This window comes from Bolinopsis microptera, chromosome 4 (genome assembly GCF_026151205.1).
Source record: "Bolinopsis microptera isolate Bmic1 chromosome 4, MBARI_Bmic_1.0, whole genome shotgun sequence".
In the NCBI taxonomy this organism is placed as follows: Eukaryota; Metazoa; Ctenophora; class Tentaculata; order Lobata; family Bolinopsidae; genus Bolinopsis; species Bolinopsis microptera.
In genome coordinates this window covers 10,225,766-10,238,654 of record NC_087075.1, presented here as the reverse complement: position 1 = coordinate 10,238,654, position 12,889 = coordinate 10,225,766, and the positions used below count along the sequence as shown (strand labels likewise).

Below are 12,889 nucleotides of genomic sequence, written 5' to 3'. Positions count from 1 at the left end.
AGCAATAGTTGTCAGAGATTGGATGTGGCAGGAATTTTGCCCGAACTGGAAATATTGCCTTGACAGGGATTTTTATCAGATGCAGGATTTTTAATAGAGTGGGATCCTATCCTGCTCTGTAGGAATCCTGGTTGATTGTAACTTACATGTCTACTAATGTGATGTAGCAAAACTAAAGACTCTTAAAGACATGTATGGGTTCATTACTTTCAGGATCCGATAGGGAGTGGGGGTTTTAAATTTTTTCTGAAATACTGACACCGATATAATTCACATGGGTGAGAAAGAATCTAGGGGTGTGATATTTTGCAGGATGTCAGTAATTCTCATTTGATTTTTCCACTGCTTCATTCAGTTAATAAATCTGTAGTCTTCTAAGACTTCCAGCTCTTTGAAATCCGTTAACATTGCCACTTCAATGGATTTATACCAGTCTAATTGTAGCTTGCTCAATTTATACTAATTCTACTCCAGATTTAAACAGGATCAGGATATAGTATAGAACTGTATACCTCTCTTACTTTATCCGTTTACCTTGGCTGACCTTATGTCATTTTCATTCTAAAATGGTTCTATACATACATGTTACATGGTAAGGTCTCCTCCTAGTCGTTGGAGTGGCCTGCATCACACACATCGCGTTGGCGGCGTAACATATGTCTCCACTGTACTCGGTTGGTAGCCAAAGCTTCTGTCGTGTTGTTGTCGATGTTTTCAACACCTGTAAACTTAGCAGCATCTTCGAGTACGCAGGACTTCCAGTTCTTACGGGGTCTGCCCCTTGACCTCTTTCCATAATTTGGCTTCCAGTTCAACAGAAACCTCGGTAGTCTAGAGTCTGGCATTCTAACTACATGTCCATACCAACGTAGCCTGGCAGCACTGATGAAAGTCTCGACTGACTTGATGCCAGCCCTCCTAAGAACTTCTTCGTTGGTCACATGAAAGAACCATTTAATCCTAAGGATCCTTCTCAAGGAGGTTTGATGGAAAACCTCGAAGCGTTTCATCTGCTTTTTGGTGGTGTTCCAGACTTCAGCTCCATACAACAAGATGGTGAGGACAGCAGCCCTATAGATCCTGATCTTGGTTGGAGTCTTTATAGTTCTGCTATTCCAAATGTTCCAGAGCTGATGAAAGGCGCCATTAGCCTTCTGGATACGGACATCCAGGTCTCTGTTGATTGTCCCATCCCCACTGATAGTTGCACCCAGGTAGACAAAGTTGCTAACCTGCTCGACGGGTTCACCCTCAACCGACAGCTCAATACAATCATCCTTGATGAAAGGTCGCTGGGAGGCGCACTTGCTTACAGCCATGCATTGGGTCTTCTTTGCATTTATTCTGAGCCCAGCGTAGGAGCTGTAATGAACTAATAGATCAGTTGACTCCTGTAGGCCTTCCCCTGAGTTGTCCATAATAGCCATGTCATCAGCATAATCGGTGTCCAAAATGACCTTTTCCTCGACCGTCTTCGTCTCTTTCTGCAGCACTGCGCCTTGACTGATGATCTTGTTGGTCTCAGCCAGAAATGCAGAAAAGTTTAGGCAGAAATTAAAGACAGGAGGTGCTTGAATGTCACCCTGACCTGTGCCTGAGTTAACATCAAACCAGTCTGTCAGCTCCCCATTAACCCTCACGGCACTCATGGTACCCCCAAAAAATGACTGAAATATTCTGACATATTTTTCAGGCAGCCCATAGTGTCTCATACTGCACTAAATAAAGTCCCTTCTGATAGAATCGAACGCTGCCTTGAAATCGACAAAATTAATGTAAAGAGGAATGTTAAACTCAAGACAGTTATGAATAATAGTTCGGAGAGAATAAATCTGATCAATACATGAGCGGTTCTGTCTAAATCCGCACTGATTCTCCCTGAGAAGACACTCCATACCAGCATGTAACCGCTTAAGAAGAATCATCTGAAAAAGCTTAGATGCTGTAGACCTTAAGGTGATCCCTCTGTTGTTCCCGCAGACTGAAGTGTCTCCTTTCTTCCCAATAACAATGATCACACCCTTTAACCAATCTTCAGGAAATGGTTCTATACTTTTTTGTAAATATCTGAAGTGGGTATTTATGTAATTTTCGTATCATTTTTGTGTTTACCTTCATAACCACAGTTTAATGTTAAATCTAGGAGTTTCAATCAGCCCTGGCTTGATTTACTAACACAATGCATATGTAGGCAATTGTTTTAAAAATGCCATCCCAAAAAGAATTGGTGTCTTCTGTAAAAGAAATCCTTAAAACTGCAGATTTAGACAACCTTTCAGCAAAGCAAGTTAGGTAAGTACTATCTGAAATGTTGACAATAGCCTTTTAAATTTAATCTCCATATTTGCACGTGCTGCACCGTGCATTGTTTGATTTTTTGTGATATTCATCAGTACCCATAAAATATCAAGCGGCTGTTCAAATTCAATCCTCCCTTGTTCTTTTGCAACACCTCCCACTATTTCACTATTTCACTATTTCACTATTTCACTATTTCACTATTTCACCATTTCACTATTTTACTATTTCAGGAAACAGCTAGAGAAGGACTATGGGTGTGATTTGACAGAACACAAGAAGTTTATTGATAAGACTATCATGGAACTGATAGATGAGATGGGTGTGTGAACTTATTACTTGATTTGCATTTTCTTGCTATTTGTTGATTTAATGACATCTTTAATTTATTATTTGGAGTCTGGAGTGTAAATTTTGTAACATGCTGTTGCAGAAACTCATCAAATTGCACATCTTTTATTTTTCATGATTTTATAAACTTTAAGATAAACGCTGCCATGAGTGTTGAAGCTAAGGAATAACATATCAATTTCCCTCTAGAATCGGGCAGTGAGGAAGAGAAAGAACCAGAAATTAACAAGCGTGCCCCATCTCCTCAACCAGGTAATAATAATATGTGAAATTTGTGAAATTTGTGAAATTTTTATTACGAACAGTGTATTTCTTTCTCTGCAACCATTTTACCTATAGATCAAATAGGGAGTAAGTATTCTGGTGGGGATAAAAGTAGGCTCACCGTTCCAAAGTTGTGGAAATTCTTTACTCCTGAAATATACACTTTTGGGGATCTGTGAAACTTTCTTTAAATTCAGGCCCTGTAAATCGGGGTTTAAATGTACCATCAATTAGTTGAACAGTAAGTACATGCGCTTACTTAGAAACAACTGATAAGGAATTATTAATAGGCTATTGCATGATAATACAGGTTGGCTCATGATATTCGTTGAAAACGTACCAAGGTGTGTACAGTTATGACGTGATATTTTATACACCTTAAATGGCAGATTTTAATTTTTAAAGCTTTAAAGTGAGCACTAAAATGATAAGCAAGTGAAGCAATGCAATATTAAAATAATCCTCTTCGTACATTTAATGGTCAGATTGTAAGTATAACTTGCCGCTGGTTAGGGTTGTAATTAATTAAGGTAAGTATCATTGATATTGATTAGTGTACTAAATTTGTGAACAGCTAATCTTGATTTGTATATATATATAGACTGTATACATTTCGTGAAAACGTTATCCCAAGTAGATAAAGATATCAATTTCATGTCATTATTCTAAGGCTCTAAGGGAAGATCAGATTACGATCGATTTGAGTGTATTTTGAATATACCCAGCAATGAAAATGTTTAAATAATGATGGTAATTAGATAATGTTACTAAATAGCAGTACACAACTTTTAATTACATTTTTGAAAGCATGCACACGCTTAAAAGGGCAAAAGGGCACACATATTTTAGTGAACATCAAAACCACGACCATACACGGCAGTATCGAGATAGCCCGACCACTGGTCCGCGGACCACTGTCTGCGGACCACTGTCTGCGGACCACTGTCTACCAGATCATATTACTGTATAATAACAGTATCCCCTGAATCAAGCAACAGGTGTTTGTGAATAGTTGATTGGTTGCCAGATCATATGAATGGTATGTATGGTATCTTGGATGCAATTAGTTACGACTAGCATAATTAATTGTAGCGTAGTAAATTACTGGATCAAACTATTGATTACGATTCAAATGTGGTCTCTCGGATATAATTAGTTACGAATAATATTGATTGCTCAATGAAATAAATGATTACGATTAAAATGTGGTATATAAGTCGTTCGTTTTTGGTGAAGTATTATCAGTTGCCATCATCAACAACAACAACTATTCCAATTCCTGACATGGTACTCTTCTGTCTAATGGACGAAATTAATGGACCCACCGCCTCCCTAGAGAATGCTAGAGACTTCCTATTCCAGAAAAACCTCCTAAAGAGCTCCATGTCCTGTCCTGGGTGTAATGCATCTATGTCCCTGGTTCCCTGCTCGTCCTCGAATACTGTTATTATACAGTAATATGATCTGGTAGACAGTGGTCCGCGGACAGTGGTCCGCAGACAGTGGTCCGCAGACAGTGGTCCGCAGACAGTGGTCCGCGGACCAGTGGTCCGCGGACCAGTGGTCGGGCTATCTCGATACTGCCCCATACACGTGTTCTAGACGTTCGTTACACGTGTCATGCACGTGACCATGGCAACTATCTACAGTGCAACCTCTCTGTGCATGTTTTTGCTCAAAACAGGCTAATTAGCTAAAGGTTATAGAGAGGCACCCAGTATAATAGAGAGGTATACAGCTGTATAGGGAGGCTTGCCTGTACAAAACCCTGAAGGGCCCTCAGTTTAGTTCGGGATATAGCTATTAGCTATCAGTGAATAACTGAATAAGGGATCTTAATTGTATCTTCCAAAATAGCGCAAATTGTCATGTGATCATTTATATCTCGGGCAAACGTTTTAACTTTAAGGATCACGATTATATGTTTTACAGTGCCATTATTTTTGCAACTCTAATTTAACGTACTCTCCTTACAGCCGTAATAACTTAAATCGTTCGTGATCTTCGTTGAAAAAGCTAATACGGCTGAAATAACTTATATAATTGAAATAATTGATATAATTGATATAATTGATATAATTGATATAATTGATATAATTGATATAATTGATATAATTGATATAATTGATATAATTGATATAATTGATATAATTGATATAATTGATATAATTGATATAATTGATATAATTGATATAATTGATATAATTGATATAATTGATATAATTGATATAATTGATATAATTGATATAATTGATATAATTGATATAATTGATATAATTGATATAATTGATATAATTGAAATTTGTTCATCTTATTAAATTAGGCAAGATAAATAAAACTTTAACTGTCAAATAATTTAATACAGATTTAAATTTAATGCGTTAAGGAATCACAAAAAAACTCGGAAGAGATATGAAAAACCATTTAAAAGTCTTGTTATGTATGGCCTCGGTAAATGATCATACGGTTAACTGTTACTCATTAAGTGCAACTTTACAAACCTTTAATTTCAGAAAAGAATCACAAGAAAACCAAACAGACACAAAGTTCTGACGGTAATTTCTACTTTTTTCGAGCACTTTCTTTAATGAGATCGTATCAATTCCATGTTGAATTTATTATTAATTATAAATATAGTTTCCAGTATTTTGCCTTGAAAGGGCCGTCGATATCGGACCATTTTGTGGCCAGAAAATATCACAAGCAACATTTCAGATGATTCAGTGTCATCAGGCTCGGATACTGAACTCGAAACTACTGCCCCCAAAAGACCGGTCTCCAAGACCCCCGCCAAAAAACGTGAGTTTTTTCAGATCGTACTTCTTGCTGTATCTGCGTTAGATTAGGTTATGTTACGGTATCGACTGATCAAATTCTCACATTTTTTAAATTTCAAAATTCATACCAATTAAATTTTACATCAATGATTACAGTTACATGTTTTACACAAAATCAAAATAACTACTATGAGGCAAAAAACATGTAATATAAAAGCTAGAGAAATATTCGTGATACTCAACACTACCAGACTGCAGCTGGATTGATAAACATTATGTAAAACATCTGTAAAACCATAATTATATAATATATAGGTGCCGACTGACAAAACACAGTTGTTCAGGTTGCTCTTGTTTCATATCTTAGCTAATTAGTTTCACATCAAGAAATCTGCTTGATATAATCTTGATATATCCATCCAGGTGGCAAAACAGCAAATTCGAATGGTGAGTAGAATTTGTAACTACCGTACTCATCACCAAGATAACTCAGGATATATTATTCAAGATTTTGCTGTTTTCAAGCTTCTATGGCGCAATCGGTTAGCGCGTTCGACTGTTAATCGAAAGGTTGCTGGTTCAAGTCCAGCTAGGAGCGAGTCTTTTGCATTTTGAAGTAAATTTTTCTCAGATAATGAACATGCTCATTTTATTTCAGATGTTTCGAGTTTTGCACAAACGTCAAATCGTGCATGTAAAAAGATCAACAACCGAGGTAATTTAAATGTAACATTAACTCAGCAAGTTAATATAATATAGAGATATTAACCACAATCTAAAGAAAAGCTAAGAAGAGCTAATTATACATTATAGGCTATTATTGTTTTTGAGCTCAATATGTTTAGTCTATCCCATTTGTAATTTCCCAGAATTAAGAGTAGAGCAGGTCAGAACAGCGATTTAATTATATAATTTCTATACACCGTTCTTACTTCTTCCTATCCGACCACTGCTGTACAGTTAGGAACCAATATATCATGGTGTAACATTGGCTTAATCATGTGATCCTTCTTTTTGGAGGGAATAAGGCCTTAGCGTTGGTTGGGAGCTTACAATGGGAGAAAGGGAGATACTCCCATGTCCGTGTCTTAAGAGTCGTGAAACATCTTTCTGCCACAGCTATGGTACGATCAAATCACTGTATGAATTTCAACCGGAGTTTGACACAGCAGCTGTATCTTTCTGGATGTCCGCTTCTCGGTACGGGTTCTTGTAAACTACCAATGCCCGTCTGAGTCAAACTGGTGGCGTACGCCAAATCTTGCGGTGTAACAATGGAAAGCGCGGTGACATTTTCGGTGATTTATTTTAGTCCGCGCACGCACTGTCATATTAAGATTGTCCGCAGTCACTGTACTCTCAGACGACCGTAAAACACAGCACATCACATGGCATCTCTCAGTCTCCTTTCTAAATTAAAACTGAATCAACATCAAGCTTAACTGTAACTTCCAAAACTTTGTGTGCTTCAAATTATGTACTGAAATTCATCCAGGGATTTGGCCTTCAGAAAAACTTGTTTAAAGTTTTATATTTAAAGTTTTATATTTAAAGTTTTATTGTCTCGTAAGTGATAGACTGCCATCAACAAAAAATCAGTCATAACAAAAATATTTCAGGTTCAAAAACAGATGTGAGGGTGTCACCCGAATTGGCAAAGATTATTGGAGCAGAAGTTTTACCTATGTCAGAAATAAGTCTCCGACTTCATCAGGTTAGAAGAGCAGTATCTGGGAGCATCTCTTGAACTCCGTAGTGAAATACTCTCGCCCCATTTCTCTACCGTATACCGGGGTGTTATTCCTGGTGTGAAGCTAGGGATACTATTTTCAAGAAATTGTTGTGGGAAGTGGGACTTTGACAGTTTTGTTGGGTTGGCGACTGGCGAGCGTCCTGCCCCTGCTTCAACCATTGCTAACAATTATAAAACATACTTTTATTGTTATAAAACATACTTCCTCATTCAGGAAGCTCTGTCACGGCAATTGCACGAGGGTTACGACAGAATGTATATCGTCTGTGACGAAGACTTCAAAGCAGTTTTCGGTCAAGACAGAATTAGGGTTTCCACACTGACAAATCACTGTAAAAAACACATCTTCAAGATTGAGAAGGAGAAAACCGCCAAGGATAAGTCCCGATCAAAAAGTGGGTACCTACTGTTCAATCTGTCATTTTTATCCTATTATGTTTTGGGCAGTTTTCTCATTTGTTTACGTAATTGAACTCCTATGGTCAGACATTAAAACATTAGATTACAATGCTTTATTGACAGTCAGCAAAATGATAAAAACGTGACCAATCTGCAGTATCTTTTTAAATTGTATTTTTTTGCAGATTCGATGTATAGCAAGAAGTTGTGGCTGAGTCCCACTCTATCAGATGTTATTGGATATAACTATATGTCAAGGTACTTCAAACTTTGACTTACTAAGTACTTACATTAAGTACTTACATTAAGTACTTACATTAAGTACTTACAATAAGTACTTACATTAAGTACTTACATTAAGTAATTACTGAGTATTAACCTCTATAAGCCTTTTTATTTTAAAAAAATATGTTAACCTCTCCTCACCGTGCAATGAGTAATCAGCAATTAGATAAACTGTAAATGTACGTTCAATGTTTCAGACATACGGTGGTTAAAGAGATGTGGGCATTGATAAAAGCTCGAGGTTTACAAGACCCCAAGAATAAGAAGTTTATGTTGGTAGAGGAGGATATGATGCCTATCTTTAAAACTAAAAGAATTCAGACTTTCGGTGAGTTTTAAATGCACATGTTTTAAATGCACCGAGTAGAATCGGCGGCGAGCGTGGGCCTGGGGCTACACATAAACGAAGGCAAGACCAAGGTTATGACATTAAATATGGAGGATCGATCTAGCGACCTCCAAAGTCCATCTGGGAAAGCATAGGAAATGAGGATGATATCATCTACTTAGGCTCCTGGATTGAGAGCACAAGTAGGGAGATAAGGGTTTGAAAGGGAAAAGCATGGGGTGCCCTACATAGACTGAAGGATATCTGGAAATCCAAACTCTCAAAGAGCCTTAAGATTAGATTGTTCATAGCCGATAGCGGCTTGTGAGTCAGTACTGTCACTACTGCTCTACGGATCAGAAACCTGGACACTGACAAAGGCTCAAGATAAAAGATTGGACAGGACATACACAAAGATACTGTGGATGGTATCTCATGGAAGGACAAGGTCAGCAATATAACTTTGTATGGTAGCCTACCAAGGCTGTCAAACAAGTTACGAAGCAGGAGATTAAAAATGGCGGGAAACTGCATCAGACATCCTGAGCTACTTGCCAGTCTGATTTAGTCTTATGGGAACCGATGAGCATGGTAGAGCACAGAAAGGCTGACCAAGACAAAGCTACTTGTCTATGTTACTGAAGAAAGTTGGGACAAACTCTAAAGAGGGCCTGCGAACCCTGTTGCTGGACAGGGATATATGGAGGGGGTTATCTGGCGTAGATCGGACTTAGTTCCGACATAGTAGTAGTAGTAGTAGCAGTAGTAGTGATAAAAACAAGAATCAGTAGAATCAGATTATTGGTATGTACATGGTACATTGTACATTGTATATACCAATAATCTGATTGTACATTGTACTGTCGTACTGGTATATACACACACACATATTCAGCCTTACCCCCCCCCCACTATAAGAGATTAAAATTACTCAGATCTTTAATCACGCAATGATTAACTAATAAGTTTGTACAACCAATCACAAACAAGAATCATTGTGACTACGAATCATACCTGCAGGAATGATGAAGTACCTGTCGGGGCACATGTGCGCAGAGGAGAACGAGTTTGAGTACTCACGCGAGTACCCAGAGTACAATCCCCCGGAAGAAGCCCCCAGTAACGGCTCCACTGAGGGATCATAGCGGGAGCAGAGGAGCTGGCGCGCGGTAACACGCAGTAACACGTGCGCGGTTACACGTGGTAACACGCGCGCGGTAACACGCGGTAACACGCGCGCGGTAACACTTGCTCGTGCGGTAGCAGCACACTCGTTTGTGTGGTGATGGTGTGCTCGGTACTGTTCTGTAGACTGATCAGGTTGTTGTTGTTAGGTCAGGTTGTGGAGTTGATGGATTGGTCCAGGATGAAGTTGGATGTTTGGGGGATCATCGTCAGTCGCCATTTCTCCACGAGATTTCAGATTTATATACCCTTTGAGAAGGATAATGTCATTGAGTTTACATTTTATAGAACATTTGTTTCGGTATCTTTCGCTATTTATACGATAAATACCACAAAGTAGAAAATGGCGATGATCCCTCGTGTTACAGACTGAGAAAGGCTAGGATACAGTCGGTTGTAGTTACTTTCGTAGCACCAGGCCGTTGTTTCCTCTCAGTGGCCATTGAGCTATATTATCAGTGCTGATTTAATGTTGGGATAATATGTTTTAAAGTATTATATTTATAAGTTGATTATTCAAAAATATGAGACATGATCACAGGATGTGTGCTTTAATCCAAGATTATATTTTTAGTTTATTCCCTCACTTAGAAATGACATTTCTTGATCTATTTTAGAATTGGAAGCATTACACGGTACGTCCTTTCTTGGTTGCTTTATATCGAAGCCTTGCTGCAAAAACTATCTACATAATATGTAACTATCTTTTCGGGCTCATTTGTTCAATTTTTGCACTAAATTCAAATCGTCTGTGTCCAACAGAGCCTCTAAAGTAAGGGAATCTACTATCAGCTATTGTATACATTCATTTTATCAGTTTTCAAGGGAGGTTAATTTATCGAACCCCTTGGGAAGCGACATAAAGTTTAGTTAAAAAACTGGAATAAATAACTAAAATCCATGTATTAGCATATTATTTGTTGATCTATAAATTATTCTAAATAGTTTATTCGGCCTTCTTAACTCGTAATTTGCAATTGTAAAGATAATTAAAAGGGTTAAGATAAAATTTACAGAAGATTCAGATTTTTCGCGACGGAACGCTGTTTCCTGATATTTGTTCCGCTCAAACAAAGAAAGCTGCTTTTTTGAGTTTTTGTTCTTTGTTTACTCAAATTAATCTTTGGCTTTTGAATAACATGAGTGTTATGCTGTAGAATATAACTTAAAGTCAATGCTATAGGGGGTATAAACGTAATTTGAATCATGATAATTTTAAATGTTACATTTTAGTCAATTCCAGTTGATGACTTTTTGAGGGAAGCGTAACATAATTTTATAGGTTTTAATATTGAAATTAAGTTAAATAGTGAAACGCCATGATAGGTAATTGGTACAAAATTTGATCAGAAAAATTGTTCTGGCAGTACTAGGTCTCTTACAACTTTAGGATAGCAGGTATGAACATGCCAGACGATTATTATTTGTATTATATTATTTAAATCTGTTTTTCAATTTCTGTGTTTATTTTTCAAATATACAAACTGACCGACTGACTGACGACCCAACATACTTAAACTATTTAACATTCATTTTCCCTACTACAAAATAATTCAATGACTTTAAAGAAAAAGATAATATTCGTTAACATATCCTGAGATTAAACAATACACTCCCAATAGATGTGACAATTAAGCGGTGAAGGATCGTGTTGGTTGCCATGGCTACCCTCTGTTACAAGTGTTCACAACGAAAAGCGGTGGTGGACGCTAAGTTGCGTGCTAGATGTGGGGGGACAGTTAGTACTGACGCTGAGACTGTGGTGAGTTAACGAGGGGGCCGGGTTTTGAGTTATTGGGGGGCAATAACTCAAAATGTAATATGTTATAATAGAAAATTTGAATTTGAGGAGACAAAGCACGAATACGATATTCAGTATTTCATAATTAGTGTAGTAATTATAATTTACTCAGCTATTTATTTATAAACGTTAGGCCAGGAATGTGTTCATAACACCGCCGCACCACCAGGAGTTTGAAGCGTACCTGTACCAACAAAGCCCGCTCTGTATCAGATGTTCCGTGCTAGTATCCGGTATGTCACGTGACACCGGCAGGGAGTGAGGAGAGTGAGGGAATGTCCTCCAAATCACGACAGGTAGACTGGTAGACTACGTGGTGGCTTGATATATTAGAGTCATTATTGTAACGGTATATTAGTGCGAGGATATTAGTCGTGTTGTGTGTGCTTAAATCTTAGTGTCGTTTTTGTGAATTAGGAGCGATTATTCGACCACTTTTTTGAAGTTTACAATTTAGAAATCAAACTTTTGATGACGTTTCCTAAATTATCTTGAGTACTGTGGCCATGATTTTCACACTGATACTCACAATATCATTGTTTCAGTCTAAAGCCTGCACGCTGGCCCTGATAGCGTTTACCCTGATATTGACCACTGTACTGATTCTCATCTGTATCTTTTACCAGACCTTTATCGGTAAGCTTTGAGAGGCTGCTATTAACAGCTAACACTTTGAACTAAAATAACCTGATTTACTTTTGAACGATTTTCGCCGTTTTCTGACCACCCTGTTGACATGAATCGTAGAACTAAACTTCACATTTCAGTTAATTTGACGTTATCAGCGACAGCGATACAAAGTCACTCCAGTTCCTTCGTCAGCGAAGTTACCAAACTATCACGTGACGTCATCAACAAGAGCTATGACATCATAGCAACCACACTGAATAATACAAGTGTTTACTCGTTCCTAGAAATAAGCGAGGAGCTGTATCCGGCTGATATTGATGGAACGATATACACTATCGTTTTAGTCATTCAGGTTAGGATTTTTAGCAATTTTGTTAAAATACAAAAATTAGTTATTCATATTTAATTTTTAAAAGAATCTCAGTTAAACTCTTGGATAACAAACATTTGCAATTTCTTGGCCGTTTGGCGCTGGATCCTCATTTCCCAAATAAGTTCGATGGACTCGCTTGATACTATTTTGAATCAAATTCATACATCAACAATACAAAAATACAAGGGCGGGTCTATCCCGAACGTTGGGATGGCCTGAGGCGCTTATCTCCTTTCCAGTAACCCTAAGCCACATACATCACGAAGCTATAATTTCAGATAACTACGGTAGTGTTGAGACAGCACCACTTACATAGCATAGTCCTAAGCTTACTCTCTTATACTGTCTACAAGTTCTCTTATCTTGCTCCAGGTTGGAATGCCCAGGATTTAACTCATTTCTCGCAATTTTTCCTGAAATTTTAAATTTGTACAACGAGTTGGGC

General features: G+C 37.8%; 2 protein-coding genes and 1 non-coding gene across 3 annotated transcripts in view; all 3 read left to right on the top strand.

Annotated features, from left to right (window-relative positions):
- Positions 1–2,190: 2,190 nt before the first annotated feature.
- LOC134813876 (uncharacterized) lies at positions 2,191–11,094 on the top strand. Its single transcript, XM_063821768.1, has 12 exons — positions 2,191–2,292; positions 2,532–2,620; positions 2,839–2,901; positions 5,427–5,468; positions 5,629–5,712; positions 6,114–6,137; positions 6,349–6,405; positions 7,310–7,404; positions 7,658–7,838; positions 8,028–8,100; positions 8,325–8,455; positions 9,476–11,094. The coding sequence occupies exons 1-12, from the start codon at positions 2,207–2,209 to the stop codon at positions 9,598–9,600; spliced, it is 1,050 nt and encodes a 349-aa protein (XP_063677838.1). The 5' UTR covers positions 2,191–2,206; the 3' UTR covers positions 9,601–11,094.
- Trnan-guu (transfer RNA asparagine (anticodon GUU)) lies at positions 6,215–6,288 on the top strand. The gene has a single exon. It is a non-coding gene; the product is annotated as a tRNA-Asn (tRNA).
- A 166-nt stretch (positions 11,095–11,260) lies between the features above and the next one.
- LOC134813990 (uncharacterized) overlaps positions 11,261–12,889 on the top strand; it is a 38,320-nt gene continuing 36,691 nt past the window's right edge. The window contains exons 1-5 of the mRNA XM_063821944.1: positions 11,261–11,402; positions 11,611–11,737; positions 11,987–12,077; positions 12,209–12,423; positions 12,723–12,816. Of these exons, the coding sequence (XP_063678014.1) occupies positions 11,717–11,737; positions 11,987–12,077; positions 12,209–12,423; positions 12,723–12,816 (421 nt within the window). The 5' untranslated portion in view covers positions 11,261–11,402; positions 11,611–11,716. The remainder of the gene's footprint in view (positions 11,403–11,610; positions 11,738–11,986; positions 12,078–12,208; positions 12,424–12,722; positions 12,817–12,889) is intronic.